General features: G+C 44.9%; 1 protein-coding gene across 1 annotated transcript; it reads left to right on the forward strand.

Moving 5' to 3' along the window:
• Positions 1 to 4,291: 4,291 nt before the first annotated feature.
• LOC125268395 lies at positions 4,292 to 13,397 on the forward strand. Its single transcript, XM_048190565.1, has 2 exons — positions 4,292 to 6,992; positions 13,338 to 13,397. The coding sequence occupies exon 1, from the start codon at positions 4,292 to 4,294 to the stop codon at positions 6,062 to 6,064; it is 1,773 nt and encodes a 590-aa protein (XP_048046522.1). The 3' UTR covers positions 6,065 to 6,992; positions 13,338 to 13,397.
• Positions 13,398 to 14,942: the final 1,545 nt, after the last annotated feature.

Raw genomic sequence — 14,942 nt, forward strand, 5'->3', positions numbered from 1 at the left:
ATTTTGTTTTTACTCTGAGTGTATACAAATAAAAGGAGATATTCTATAGTTTCAATTGATGTATTACTTATGTTTCTATGACAAAAAATGACGGAGTATTTTAAGTCTGTTTTGCTGCAATGTGAAAAAAAACCTGCAAAACGCGCCGGCGCGTTTTTAGACCTCAGAGTGTTAAAAGAGAAATCCAAGATCACATTTAAAACTGAGTTAATAAGTATTAAACACATTCAATTAATACCTTAAAAGAACCCAAAGCCCTGCCCTAGTTAATATAAATACTGAGGGGAGCGCTACATAAAATGGAGGCACCGCTGGGATTGTCTTGGATTTTTCAGTAAAAAAATAAATAAATAAATAAATAGTTAAAAGGTAAAGTGACCCACTTAAGTTATTAAGCTAATTTACAACCAGTATTAACATGGAAAAAATTGAACTAGTATCAGAGCTAAAACGCTGGTGCCGTGGTGAGGGTTTGGATGAGACTCATGCACTTATGACCATCGTCCCAGAAGAAGTAGAGATCAGTGAGGTGGAAGAAACACTGGAAACTATTAAGTCGTTAGGACGGGTGCGTGTCCGTGGGAGAAACTTCAGTGCAAGACTAAACCAACGGATGGTTTTGTGTGAGAGTAAAGAGACTGTGCAAGAGGAGAGGGTTCCTTCTGAAGTTGTGCCTGTTAAGGGTGGCGAGATGTGGCCTGTTATCATTATAGGAGAGGCTCAGACGGCTGCTGAAGAGTTTAATATTAAACTAAAAGGGTTGCTGCAGGCTGAAGGGAAAACTATGGAGGACCTCAAATCATTATTCCCCAGTACACCCCCGCCCACTACCTCCACTGAATCCATCCTTCGCGCTGTCGGAGATTTGTTGGAAAAGACAACTAAACCAGCTGATGGTGGGAGTTATGGTCGACTACGCATGTTCTCAGGAGCCCTACCAACGCCACCAGGTGAGGAACCATTTGATCATTGGCTGGAGCAAGCATGGCTTTTAGTGGAGGAGACTGAAGGGTCTGATAGAGAAAAAAGACGCAGACTTATTGGAAGTTTAAAGGGGCCCGCACTAGAGATTGTGAAAGCAGCACGCCAAATCAATCCTGATGTCAGCCCGAAAGAGTGTTTAGAAGCGCTTGAAAGTGCTTTCGGAAGTGCTGAGTCGGGTGATGATCTCTACTTTGCTTTCCGATTGATGCAACAGCAAAAAGGAGAGAAACTATCAGATTTCCTTCGACGTCTAGAGAGGTCTCTAGCTAAGGTGATTCAAAGAGGGGGCCTACCTGCTGGCTGTAAGGATCGAGCCCGACTGGAGCAACTGCTGAGGGGTGCTATCGCCTCAGACTTGATGCTGATCCAGCTGCGCTTGAGAGAAAGGAAGGCTGCACCCCCAAATTTTCTACAGCTGTTGACTGAGATTCGTGCTGAGGAAGAGTACGAAACCGCTAGAAAGAAGCTTAGTGCATCAGTACATCAAGTTCATGCTAATATAGAAGTGGATACAAGGCAAACTGAGATCCAGAACTTAAAGGCTGAATTAAAAGAGCTAAAGTCAATGGTTGCATCAGTAGTGACCAAATCCACTGCAGTCAAAGATGATTACAGGGAGGTAAAAACCAATAGTGCACCACCTGGCTCTGAGAACCGGCAAGATGCAGAGCTGGCTGCTTTAAAAAAACAAGTGAAACGACTAAAACAGAAAACTAGCAACAAGATGCCTGAGCATGATGCTGCAGTCACTGTTTCAACCATGGAGGTTTCTAAACAGGTTCCAAACTCCCCCAAGGGAGCCCCTAAAAGGTCAGAAGAGAATTTCTGCTATAGGTGTGGTGAGAGCGGACATTTTGCCACAAAATGCCGAAACCCTGAGAATCAAGCCAAAGTTATCAGAAAGCTAATTCATGCTTTGAAGGTGACAAAAGACAGACAGCAGTCTGGGGATACCACCACCTATGTAGCTAACTGTGAGGTCAAGAAAAGTGTTGTTACCTCCTCAGATCCGGCTGGCCTCCCTGAAGGTTTGATTGGTCCACCCAGCATAGTACCTGTGAAAGTAAATGGATATAGCTGTGATGCCTTGCTGGATAGTGGCTCACAGGTGACCATTATCTTTGAGTCTTGGTATCAAACTTACCTGTCTGATGTCCCAATACGCCCCGTGTCTGGTTTAGCCCTGTGGGGATTAAGCGATTCTGAGATCAGTTATCCATACCGTGGGTATGTAGTGGTCGACATTGAATATCCAGCCAAGGTTGCAGGTGCTGACCAGATGGTGACAGTTCTCGCTCTTATCTGCCCCCAGCCCCGAACTGCAGACCAGACTCCTATCATTGTGGGGACCAATGCCAGTCACATCCGACATCTCGTACAGCAGTGTAAGAACCATGGCGTTGACATCACGCAGACACTGGGGATACAAGCATGTTACAGAGACAACAATCTAACAGCGCCTAGCACAGCTACAGCCCTGGAGGAGGAGGGTGATATTGGCTGTGTGTTATGGCAAGGCCCTGGCCCACTGACTCTGCCCCCTGGTGGTGACTGTACTGCAGTCTGTAGAGTTGAGTACCAGCTCCCGGTTGACAAAGAAATCTTGATGGTTGATGTGTCTCCTGTAGCTCCACTCCCAGCTGGTGTGCTATTTCAGCCCATGGTGGTGCCCAGCGAAGAGGTGAACGTCAATCATTTCAGAATCTTGATCCAAAATGAGTCCTTGACAGAGACAGCCATACCAGTTGGAACAGTTATCGGGCATATGTATCTGACAGATGCAGTCATTTCTCTTTCTCCTTCCAAGACAGCTGACACAGAGTTCGATGCGAACTTGATCAACTTCGGAGACTCGCCTGTCTCAGAGGAGTGGAAAGAGAGACTCCGTCAAAAGCTATCCATAAGGTCCCAGGTGTTCTCGTTACGGGAATAGGATGTTGGATTGGCAAAGGGAGTAGAGCACACAATCCGGATGTCAGATCCACGGCCGTTCAGGGAGCGCTCTCGTCGCCTGGCTCCAGCTGACCTGGAAGATGTGAGAAAACACCTCCAAGAACTGTTGCAGGCAGGGATAATTAAGGAGTCTCGTAGTCCCTATGCATCCCCCATTGTAATCGTTCGCAAAAAGAATGGAGCTGTGAGAATGTGCATCGACTACCGATTGTTAAACAGCCGAACAATCCCAGATCAGTACACAACACCTTGTATTGATGATGTGCTGGATTCAATGACCGGAAGCAAGTGGTTCTCCGTTCTTGATCTGCGGAGCGGTTATTACCAAATCGCCATGGCCGAGGAAGACAAGGAAAAGACTGCATTCATCTGCCCACTGGGTTTTTTCCAGTTTGAGAGGATGCCGCAGGGAATAACTGGAGCCCCAGCCACGTTCCAGAGATTGATGGAGAAGGCTGTGGGTGACATGAATCTGCTCGAAGTCCTTGTCTACCTCGATGACTTGATTGTATTTGGCCGAACTTTAGAAGAGCACGAAGAGAGACTTCTTAAAGTCCTTGATCGCCTGGCAGAGGTTGGATTGAAGATCTCATTCGACAAATGTCAATTCTGCCTCCCAAAGGTAAAATACCTTGGACATATTGTGTCGGCCAATGGAGTATCGCCTGACCCAGACAAGATCGAGGCAGTTACAAGTTGGCCACAGCCTACACATCTGAAGGCTCTTCAATCTTTTTTGTGATTTTGTGGCTACTACCGCAGTTTCATCGCCAATTATGCAGCAATAGTCAGGCCATTGTCTGAACTCACAAAAGGCTATGCTCCGACCCAGCGGGGCAAGAAGACTGAGAAAGACCACACAAAGACTTACCTCAAAGAGTCCGAGCCCTTTGGTGAGAGATGGGACCAGTCCTGCACAGAGGCTTTACACAAGATTATCCACTGCCTTACTCATGCACCTGTGTTGGCCTTTGCGGATCCCAACAAGCCGTATGTCCTGCATGTAGACTCTAGCTTGAGAGGGCTGGGTGCTGTTCTATATCAGGAACACAGTGAGGGTCTGAGACCAGTCGCCTTTGCTAGCAGGAAACTAAAGACATCTGAGCGGAACTACCCCATTCACCAGCTGGAGTTTCTGGCCCTTAAATGGGCAGTTGTGGATAAATTCCACGATTATTTGTATGGGGTCAGATTTACGGTCCGGACGGACAATAACCCGCTTACATACGTGTTATCGACTGCCAAGCTCAGTGCTGTGGGGCACAGATGGCTCTCTGCCTTATCCACCTATGATTTTGATGTCCAGTACCGACCAGGCAGACACAACATAGATGCCGACCTGCTCTCTAGGAATATGCCTGAAGAGGATTCGGAGGAATGGGAGACCATACCACAGCCTGGTGTGAGATCCATCTGCAAACGAATCTGCATTCCGAGTTTAGTGGGGGGTCCACAGAGGTATATAGATCAGTTGGGAGCTTCGCCTGATTGTGTGCCTGATATTTATGCTTTCCCAACTCACCTGGAGTTGAAATCATTGGGGCAGATGTCAAAACAGGAACTGATTGCAGCTCAGGAGGATGATGCCGCCATCAAATCTGCCATACAAGCTGTTAAATATGGCAAATGGCCAGAAGAGAATGGATCTTGTTCAGAGCACTCTCGTCTAAAAAAAGAGATAGGGAAACTGATGATGAAAGATGGGCTACTCCATCGCTTAAGCAAGCGGCCCTCCGGTGAAGAACTCACTCAACTTGTCTTGCCCAGCGTGTTCAAAGAAGTGGTGTTGAAGGCCACCCATGATGAGCTCGGACACCTTGGTATTGAAAGAACTACAGACTTGTTGAGGAGTAGGTTCTTTTGGCCGAAACTGGCAGGTGATGTTGAGCAGTATGTAAAGAACTGTGGAGAATGCGTCACTCGGAAAACCCCCTGTCATAGGGCAGCGCCTTTACATCACATTTCAAGCAATGGACCGATGGATCTGGTATGCATCGATTTTCTGTCCATGGAGCCAGATTCCACAGGTATCAGCAATGTGTTAGTGGTCACGGATCATTTTACCCGTTATGCGCAGGCTTTCCCATCCCGAAATCAGAAAGCGCAGACGGTGGCAAAGATCCTGGTGGACAAGTATTTCCTGCATTATGGTTTGCCAGCCAGAATCCACTCAGATCAGGGGAGAGACTTTGAGAGTCAGCTAATAAAAGAGCTCTTGAAGATGATGGGCCAAGTTGATTTAGCCAAGCTAAAAGAAGACTTGCAAAGAGCTTACAAGCTTGCCTCTGAAGCAGCCTATAAGACACATCAGAGGAACAAGAGGTCATATGATAAAAGAGTGGGATTCCAGACGTTGGATATGGGCGACAGAGTGTTGCTTAGGAACTTAGGATTGAAAGGGAAGCATAAGTTGGAGAGTCGTTGGAGTCCTATACCTTACGTGGTCCTGGGAAAGATGCCCAACCTTCCAGTGTACAAAGTGAAACCAGAGGATGGAAGAGGAGGAGTTAAAACTCTCCATCGTGATCATCTTCTGCCGATTGGTCAGTTAGTGAGAATGCCAACAGTGGAAACTGAGGACAACTCACGTGTCAAGACAAGACCAAAAACAAAAGCTGAGACGCAAAAGAGATCAAAGGAAGTCTTACCTGAAGTACTTACAGATTCCTCTTCAGATGTGGAGTGGAGTTATGGACATGGAAAACCCTACAGTACTTACCTGGAGGAGATCCTGACAAAGGAACAGACAAAAGAAAGAGTTACTAATGGACAGTCAGATCTCATCCAAGATGATAGTGATTCTTCCCAACAGTCAGATGGAAATCATGCTGAGGATAGTTTGTCAGAGGGAAACAGTTTGGAGGAGGAACGCCACAGTATGAGAGAAGAGGATGGAGCTCAAGATTCTGTTCCTGAAGAAGAAAGTGATCCAGAGTCTGATAACCCTTGCCATGATGAGCATCCAGAGATAATCACTAAGACAGATGTGATTAGCAAATCTGAAAATCGTCCAAAAAGGGTAGTGAAACCAGTTATCAGGTTAACTTATGATGAGCCTGGTAAGGCAAAAGATCAGCCTCTCACTATTGTGCATAGAGGTGTTATCATTAAGATTGGCAAGAGTTAATTTAAAGTAGTCATGCACCTTTTCCTCTAGTACACTTTAAAAAATAGAGTTCATTATGTTTGATGAGGACATCAAAAACATTTAGAAGGGGGAGGGTGTAACCCAGTTAAAAACATGAAGTAATAAGTAATGTTTGTAGTATCATTTAATAAGAGTATATAAATAGTGTGATCAAAAAGGTTGGAATTCATATGATAAAAATGTTAAAAGCAGTTTTAAAATGATTATATGTTGTTGACTTTCATTTGATAAGTTAGGTTAAAACTGTTAAAATCATTTTAAAAATGATTGTATGTTTATTGTTTTATGTAAAAGATAAGGTATTTCTGAAAACTTTCTAAACCAGCATTTATGGGGTTAATAACAATCGGCAGTAGAGTGATGGTCGGGATTGCAGCACGGAGTGGGGAAGGGGACTAAAGGAGGCGGTAGTGAAGCAAAAGAGTGAGAGTGACACAGAGATTTTCTGAGTAAAAAGGTAGAATTAGTAGTGCACAACTGAGTATGTAACTTGTTTCTGATGATTGTTTGCACGACAACCAGATGAGAAGAGTGACAAGGTGCATATTGAGAAACGGGAGGAATTTCTACGCGAAGTTCAAAGACTGTTTACTTTTGTGCTGTTGCTAATGCTAACGCTGAGTTACATTGAAGTACATGCTGGAGTCAGTTCATTACAAGTGAACGACGTTTTCTAGTTAAAGTTTGACTCTCAGTTGAACTGTTTGAGGAGGTTATTTGCTGCTTTCGATCTGAAGACAGAGAGAGGACTCATATAGAGCTTGAAGCAACCAGGATTTCGCTCGTGAGCTTTACTGAAAACTTGGAGGAGAAAAGAGAGACCGACTTCGTGTTGTAATGCTGAGCGGATGATGTGACTGCACCCGTGACTGTTGGTGAAAGGCCGGGACAGAAACATTATCGCAAGGTATCTTTCGTTTTGTTTGCTCGCTGACGAGTGAAGCGGCCATTAAGTTTTGGGCCACTACGAACCCAAGCCACGCAAGGCCTGCAACGGTATTTTAGTTTTATAATAAATTTGGTTGCCGGCTTTAGATTGCATTGAGGTGTGTTGTGGGCCCACAAAAAGTCTAAAAGTGATTTTAAAGGTGGTATATTGAGGTTTTCTGAATTAATCCATCTGAAGGTTAATAGAGTTTACATTGTTTCCTGTGCATTTATACATGATACAGTATTGACAGTGTTTATATTGTTGCGTTAAAGAGAGGATTCATAGTTTAAATTGATTTCTGTGCATTTATAGGGTACAGTATTGACCGTGTTTACATTGTTGTGTTAAGAAAAGAGACAATTCAATTACAGTATTTTCATTTAAAAAAGAGGAACATTTTATGTTGAAGGTTTAAAAGGAATGATTATATTTTTATTTAATTTGCTTATTTACTTTGAGATAATAATTTATTTTTTAAGTAAATAACTGAGAGATATTTTCTAAAACATTGTGTTGTGTTATTTTATTACTTACCTGGAAAGAGGTTATTATTTTATTTGGGGAGAGACATACACAGACACACGGTTAAAATCTTTATTAAGACTACAACTTAAGAAAGGTGAATTCATAGTTAGGTTAGGAAAACATTTCATGTGTGTACTTTAAAAGTGAAATCCAAGATCACATTTAAAACTGAGTTAATAAGTATTAAACACATTCAATTAATACCTTAAAAGAACCCAAAGCCCTGCCCTAGTTAATATAAATACTGAGGGGAGCGCTACAAATATATATTCATTTATTAAAAAAAAAAAAAAAAAAAAATATCACCCAAAAAAAGGGCACTTTCTCTTGTGGAAGAAAAAGGGCAGGGGCTCAAGCCCCCTTTTATGTCTATAGCTGTGTCTCATTTCATTTAATTTCAAAGGCTGCATCCTCAAGAGGACGAATCCTGTGAAGGATGCAGTATATGGAGTGTCCTTAGCCAGAATTAAACGAGACGTCCTTCGTAGGACACACAGGCAAAGCCACTGGAAAGCAAGTGTAACGAGGCAGACTCGGGGAGATCCATTCGCAGATTTATTCTAATATTGTAGTCGTACAGGCAGGGGTCAGAAAACAGCAACAGCAATGTAGTAGGCAAGGCAGAATCAGAAACAGTACCAGGCAATAGATTAGGGCGGGCGGCAGACAAGACAAGGGTAATCAAAGTCTAGGCATAATAGTCACAAGGCAGGCAGCAGACAGAATGCAGAGGTCCAGGACAGTCCAAGGTCATACATGAGAGAATCAATACACAGAGGAAAACGCTCAGAAATGAATGCATAGCAAATCAAGACTTTGCGAATCATGAATGGTGCTGAGAGTCATTTATAGTCCTGGGAATGAGCAGCAGGTGTAAGTGTGGGCGTGGTTAATCAGCCCAGGTACGGGGTATGGGAAATGTAGTCCATGAAATGACTAGTACTCCAGAGATGGTGCCCTCAGGTGGTGATCGGAGGGAGCCACAGAGACCGTTTCTGTGACAGAGCCGCCTCCCTGCGAGCGGCTCCTGAAGCGAGGAGGTGGTCGACGCCGGGGTCTTCCTCGAGGACGAGGGGCCGGACGCTCCGGATGAGTCCTGTGGAATTCAGCAATGAGATTGGGGTCCAGTATGTCGTCGGAGTTGACCCAGGATCGTTCCTCGGGGCCGAACCCCTCCCAGTCCACTAAGTATTGCAGCATTCTGCCCTGGCGTCTGGAGTCCAAGAGTTCCTGAACCTGGTAAACCTCCTCGCCTTCGATGATGACTGGAGGGGGCCTCTGATCACGGGTCTCCTCTAGGACCTCCTCTCCTCTTGAGCAGAGACACATGGAAAGTGAGTGAGATACGGTATTCTGGTGGATGTGCTAAACGGTATGATACTGGAGTGATCTGTCGTGTGATTCTGAATGGACCCACGTACCTGGGACTTAATTTCTTGCAGGGTAGGTGCAGACGGAGATCCCTTGTGGAAAGCCATACTCATTGGCCGGGTCTGTAGTGAGGTTGTTGACGATGGTTGCGATCCGCCTGTTCCTTGGTACGTCTGATGGCCTGCTGCAGGTGTACGTGAGCCTCATTCCATACCTCTTCACTCCGTTGTAACCAGGGTAGATCAGTGGGCTCTCCGGACCAAGGGAAGAGAGGTGGCTGGAATCCCAGAACACATTTGAAAGGGGAGATGCCGGTGGCAGGTTTGTGTAGAGAATTTTGTGCATACTCAGCCCAGAAGAGGTACTGACTCCAGTCCGCCTGGTTCTGATGGCAGTATGACCGTAGATAGCGAATAAGTTCCTGGTTTAGTCTCTCTGCTTGCCCATTGGCCTCTGGGTGGTAACCTGATGTCAAACTGATATTTACGTTGAGTCTTTGGAAGAAAGCTGCCCATAGCCGTGATGTGAACTGGGGTCCCCGATCTGACACAATGTCCTCTGGTAAGCCATAAAAGCGGAATACGAAGTTGCAAAGATGTTCAGCGGTCTCCAAAGCCGTGGGGAGTTTGGGTAATGGAATGAACCGACAAGACTTGGAGAAGCGGTCAACAACAGAGAGTATTGTGGTATATCCTTGTGAATTGGGCAGATCCGTAATGAAATCGATGGCGATGTGGGACCATGGACGTTGTGGAATGGGAAGTGGTTGTAATAGGCCGGCAGGTGATTGAGGGGATGACTTGGTGGTTTGACAGATGACGCAGTTATGGATGAAAGCGGTGATATCTGAGGCGAGAGATGGCCACCAGAACCGGTTGGACACAAGGTGAATGTGTCGGTATGTGACTGTGAACTGGAATCGAGTGAAGAATAATGCCCACCTAGCCTGGCGATGGTTGAGACGTTTGGCGGATTTCAGGTATTCAAGATTGCGGTGATCGGTGAGCACAGTGAATGGATATTTACTCCCCTCCAACCAATGCCGCCACTGCTCCATAGCGGCCTTCATGGCGAGTAGTTCGCGATCCCCAACGTCATAATTTTGTTCAGGAGGAGTGAGTTTGCGTGAGTAATAGGCGCATGGATACAACTTGAGAGGGTTGCCTTGTCTCTGGGAGAGGATCGCCCCTATGCCTGTACTAGAGGCGTCTACCTCCACAATGAATTCTCGTTCAGGGTCAGGGTGATGCAGAATGGGTGCTGTGGTAAATAGATCCTTTAGTTTCTGAAATGCGGCTATAGATACAGGTGACCAGACCAGTTGTGTGCTTGCCTTCTTTAGCATGGAAGTGAGTGGAGCTGCAGTCAGACTGAAGTTACGTATGAACCTGCGGTAGAAATTAGCGAACCCTAGGAAGCATTGTAGTTCCTTTACTGATGATGGGCGAGGCCATTTTAATACTGCCTGAACCTTGCTGTCGTCCATGGCAACGCCCTCCGCGCTGATAATGTATCCTAGGAATGATGTAGCTGTTTGATGAAATTCACATTTCTCCAGTTTGGCATACAGTTGGTGGTCTATGAGTCTTTGGAGCACAGAGCGTACGTGTTGAACATGGTCGGAATAATTCTCGGAGAAGATCAGAATATCGTCGATATAGACAATCACCCATCTATTGAGCATGTCCCGGAAGACGTCATTGATAAATGCTTGGAAAACTGAAGGACTATTGACCAGCCCGAAGGGCATAACCCGGTATTCGTAGTGCCCGGATGTAGTGGAGAAAGCAGTCTTCCACTCGTCCCCCTCCCAGATGCGAATGAGATTATAGGCACTGCGCAGATCGAGCTTGGTGAAGAGCCGAGCCGTGCGTAACTGTTCCAGAGCGGAGGGGACCAACGGCAGAGGATACCGGAACTTTACTGTGATGTCGTTCAACCCACGATAATCTATGCAGGGTCTCAGACCTCCGTCCTTTTTTTTTTACAAAGAAGAAACCTGCAGACGCTGGTGAAGTGGAGGGTTGAATGAAACCTTTAGCCAGTTCCTCCTCTATATACTTCTTCATGGCCTCCGACTCAGGTTGGGATAGTGGGAATATACGCCCCCTGGGGGGCGTAGAGCCAGGGATCAGTTCTATAGCACAGTCACTGGTGCGTTGTGAAGCTTTGACCTGACTGAAGGCCTCAACCAGATCCTGATATTCGTCAGGCAGTTTTTCGTGAGGTGAATTGTTGGTAGGTGATCTCAGGTGGGATTCGGGGCGTGTGGGAGCCTGGATACAGGTTTGCTGACAACGCTTGGACCAGTGGGTAATCTGATTGTCTGACCAGGAAATCTGAGGGTTATGTTGTTTTAGCCATGGAGAGCCGAGAATTAGAGGGTGTTGAGGAGATCTTATGAGGAAAAAACGTATTGTCTCTTTATGCAGTGATCCAATCTGTAAGGTGATGTCGTCACTAGTGTAGCGAACTCGTCCAGTCCCTAGAGGGCGTCCGTCTAGCGCCACCACTGACAACACAGAATTGCATGGTATTAGTGGAAACCCGTGAGATTGAGCAAAATCCAGGTCCATGAAATTGCCTGCGGCACCAGAATCTATCATAGCCTCTGTCTGAATTACTTCCTCTTGATACAACAGCATGGCAGTAATTGTGATGTTAGAGGAATGAAAGTCTGAACTCACCGCAGTAGAGCCGCGACTGGTGGGTCTCGTGGGGCAAGAGGCTCGTATGTGGCCCGACTGACCGCAGTACAAGCACAGATGCAGTTGCATGCGTCTATCTCTCTCCTCCAGAGTCAGGTGAGTGGTACCGATTTGCATGGGTTCAGGTTCGGTAGGCGAGACTGTGGTGGCATGAGTAGACAGTGACCTTTTACTGGGACGTTTTGATCTGATTAAATTGTCTATGCGGATGGCGAGATCGATAAATCCATTCAAACTCCTCCCCTTGTCGCGACAAGCCAGTTCAGATTGTAATTCCACATTTAACCCCTTGCGAAATAGCAACTTGAGCGTGTCTTCGACCCATGTTGTTTGTGCTGCTAGAGTACGGAAAGTGAGTGCGTACTCCGCAGCTGTTTGTTTGTCCTGACGGAGTGATAGAAGGAGCTCACCCGCTTCTTTGCCCCCCTCTGCGTGCTCGAAGACCTCGCGGAAGCACTGTAGAAAGGACTCGAGCGTAGCATGCGAGGTTCTCCCGCCGATCCATACTGTTGTAGCCCACTCAAGCGCCTTTCCAGTTAGCAGCGAGCAAATAAAAGCGATGCGAGTCTCCTCAGTGGGATAAAGCACAGGTTGTTGCGATATAAACAGGGAGCATTGGAGTAAGAAGCCCTTACATTTCGTTGGGGAGCCATCGTATTTCTCAGGGAAGGCGAGACGAGGGCTGCTGGTGGTGTTTTGGATCGGAGGGGCAGCTACAGGAGGCGTGGGTAATGGCGGACTCATCTCCGCGGGCGTGACGCGCATACTTTGGAGCGTCTTTATAAGTTCCTCGGTGATGGAGGTAAGCCGTGTAAGCTGTTGTTGATGTACAGCCAGTACACTGGCCTGTGTGGAGAGCTCAGTGGTCAGACGGTGTACAGCTGCTGGATCAGGGTCTGGCGAAGTCTTCTGTAACGAGGCAGACTCGGGGAGATCCATTCGCAGCTTTATTCTAATATCGTAGTCGTACAGGCAGGGGTCAGAAAACAGCAACAGCAATGTAGCAGGCAAGGCAGAATCAGAAACAGTACCAGGCAATAGATCAGGGCGGGCGGCAGACAAGACAAGGGTAATCAAAGTCCAGGCAGAATAGTCACAAGGCAGGCGGCAGACAGAATGCAGAGGTCCAGGACAGTCCAAGGTCATACACGAGAGAATCAATACACAGGGGAAAACGCTCAGAAATGAATGCATAGCAAATCAAGACTTCGCGAATCATGAATGGTGCTGAGAGTCATTTATAGTCCTGGGAATGAGCAGCAGGTGTAAGTGTGGGCGTGGTTAATCAGCCCAGGTACGGGGTATGGGAAATGTAGTCCATGAAATGACTAGTACTCCAGAGATGGTGCCCTCAGGTGGTGATCGGAGGGAGCCACAGAGACCATTTCTGTGACAGCAAGCCTGCAACCTTTAGCCAAAAAAGCGTAACGGCTAAAGCTAACGCTCCGCCCCCCGCAGTAGGCAGGGAATGAGACTTTTAGTTTGAACTAAATTGATATATATTTGCACTGGCATATTGTATATGACAATTTAGTTCAAACATTGACCTGTGGAGGGCAGTAATATACTTAGCAGTGTCTACAGTGACGGAATTCTAATAGAGAAGAAAAAGAGAGCTAGTTCAAGATGAGCATTTATGGTTAAAATGTATAAAATTTTAATTTTTTTAGAAAATGAGTGATGGTTTCTCTAGATAAGACCCTTATTCCTCGTCTAGGATCGTGTAGAACACTTTGAAGCTGCAATGAAACTGCAATTTTGACCTACAACCATTTGGAGGCCATTGAAGTCCACTATATGGAAAAAAATCCTGGAATGTTTTCATCAAAAAACCTTAATTTCTTTTCGACTGAAGAAAGAAAGACATGAACATCTTGGATGACATGGGGGTGAGTAAATTATCAGGAAATTTTAAGTGATGCAGGCAGCACAGATCAGATGTAGTCTCTGATCAGGTTCTCAAAATGTTTACTGGAGATGAGCATCAGAGCAATGGGAAACCAGTCATTTAAGCTTGCAGTTTCAGCTTGTATGAGCAGGGTTGGGCAAAAATACATGAAAATGTATTTTAAAATAAAATACCAAATACCTTAATTTTAAGTGTATCAAAATAAACTACAAAATACAGCAGCCACAAAATGTATCAAAATAAAATACTGTATTTTTGTATTTTAAAAATACTACAAAATACTTTTACAAGGGAGCATGTTTCTTCACAAACATTCCATCAATTGGCCTATTTGATCGATCCCTTCAGCATTAGACTGACTCAGTTGATTAAGTAAACAATGTTTGATAGCAACAGCTTTTCTCTGCTCGAGTCTTGCAATAAATCTGACATATGCAACCAGTTAAAGGCACAAATATGTAGGATTTTTAGATTAAAATATCCAAAAACCATTAGAACAATGTTATTTATTTTGTTGACTTGTGTACTTACATTATCCCAAATGTTTCCAAAAATGTTTAAATCCAGAGAAATAAGCACTTTTATCCAGGACATGGGCTGTGTCGGTGCGTTGCTTATTAATGATATTATACCTGCATTACCCTCGATTTTTGGTTTTATTTTGTAGAAACCATGGAAACACCAAAGATGCTTTAATATATTATATGTTTTGTTAGACAGATGAGGAACTGTTTGGATTCATTCATCGACAGAAAACTAATCATGTTATATAGCTTTTTGTTTAAATTTCATTTTCTTGATTTACTGCAAGTACCATGTTTTACCCTGACTAGCATCAATCTATCATACTGCAGTGTGCAACAAGTGTCTCATAGCAGCTGCCCAGCGAATGCAGAGTAGCATCATAACAACTTTCAACACACAAATGTATCTAATATGATAAAACAGCGCTGCTTTACCCCACATACGTTTGACAGAATAAAGCGGAAGTGTCGACTGTGGCATAATAAAAGTTCCACTGCTTGCGAGGCATGTGTTGCATTCGTCTCACATTAGCAATCACTCCAGTGCCCTCGTTCCGCTACAACATCACTTGGCCCTCCTCTGCTTCATACTACAGTAACATTAATAATCTCATCCATAAACATGATTTCTGACCAAGTCCCATCCCGATTCTTTTCCAAGGCTGTAGGTGTGAAGACAAAAAATCCCATGATTCCACAAAATCAAGGATAAGTGACTGAATAAGCGACCTCTAGCAGTGAAAATTTACATATTGTGGCTTTAACAGATCAAATATTCACATATCCCTGTGATCTCCCAAATGAAGGTCAGTTTTAAAGTACACATGAAATCAAAATTGACCCTATTTACTTTGTTAGTGCATATTACTTGTCTTGTGGTAAACAATTA

Source organism: Megalobrama amblycephala, linkage group LG5 (assembly GCF_018812025.1).
Source record: "Megalobrama amblycephala isolate DHTTF-2021 linkage group LG5, ASM1881202v1, whole genome shotgun sequence".
Taxonomy (NCBI): Eukaryota; Metazoa; Chordata; class Actinopteri; order Cypriniformes; family Xenocyprididae; genus Megalobrama; species Megalobrama amblycephala.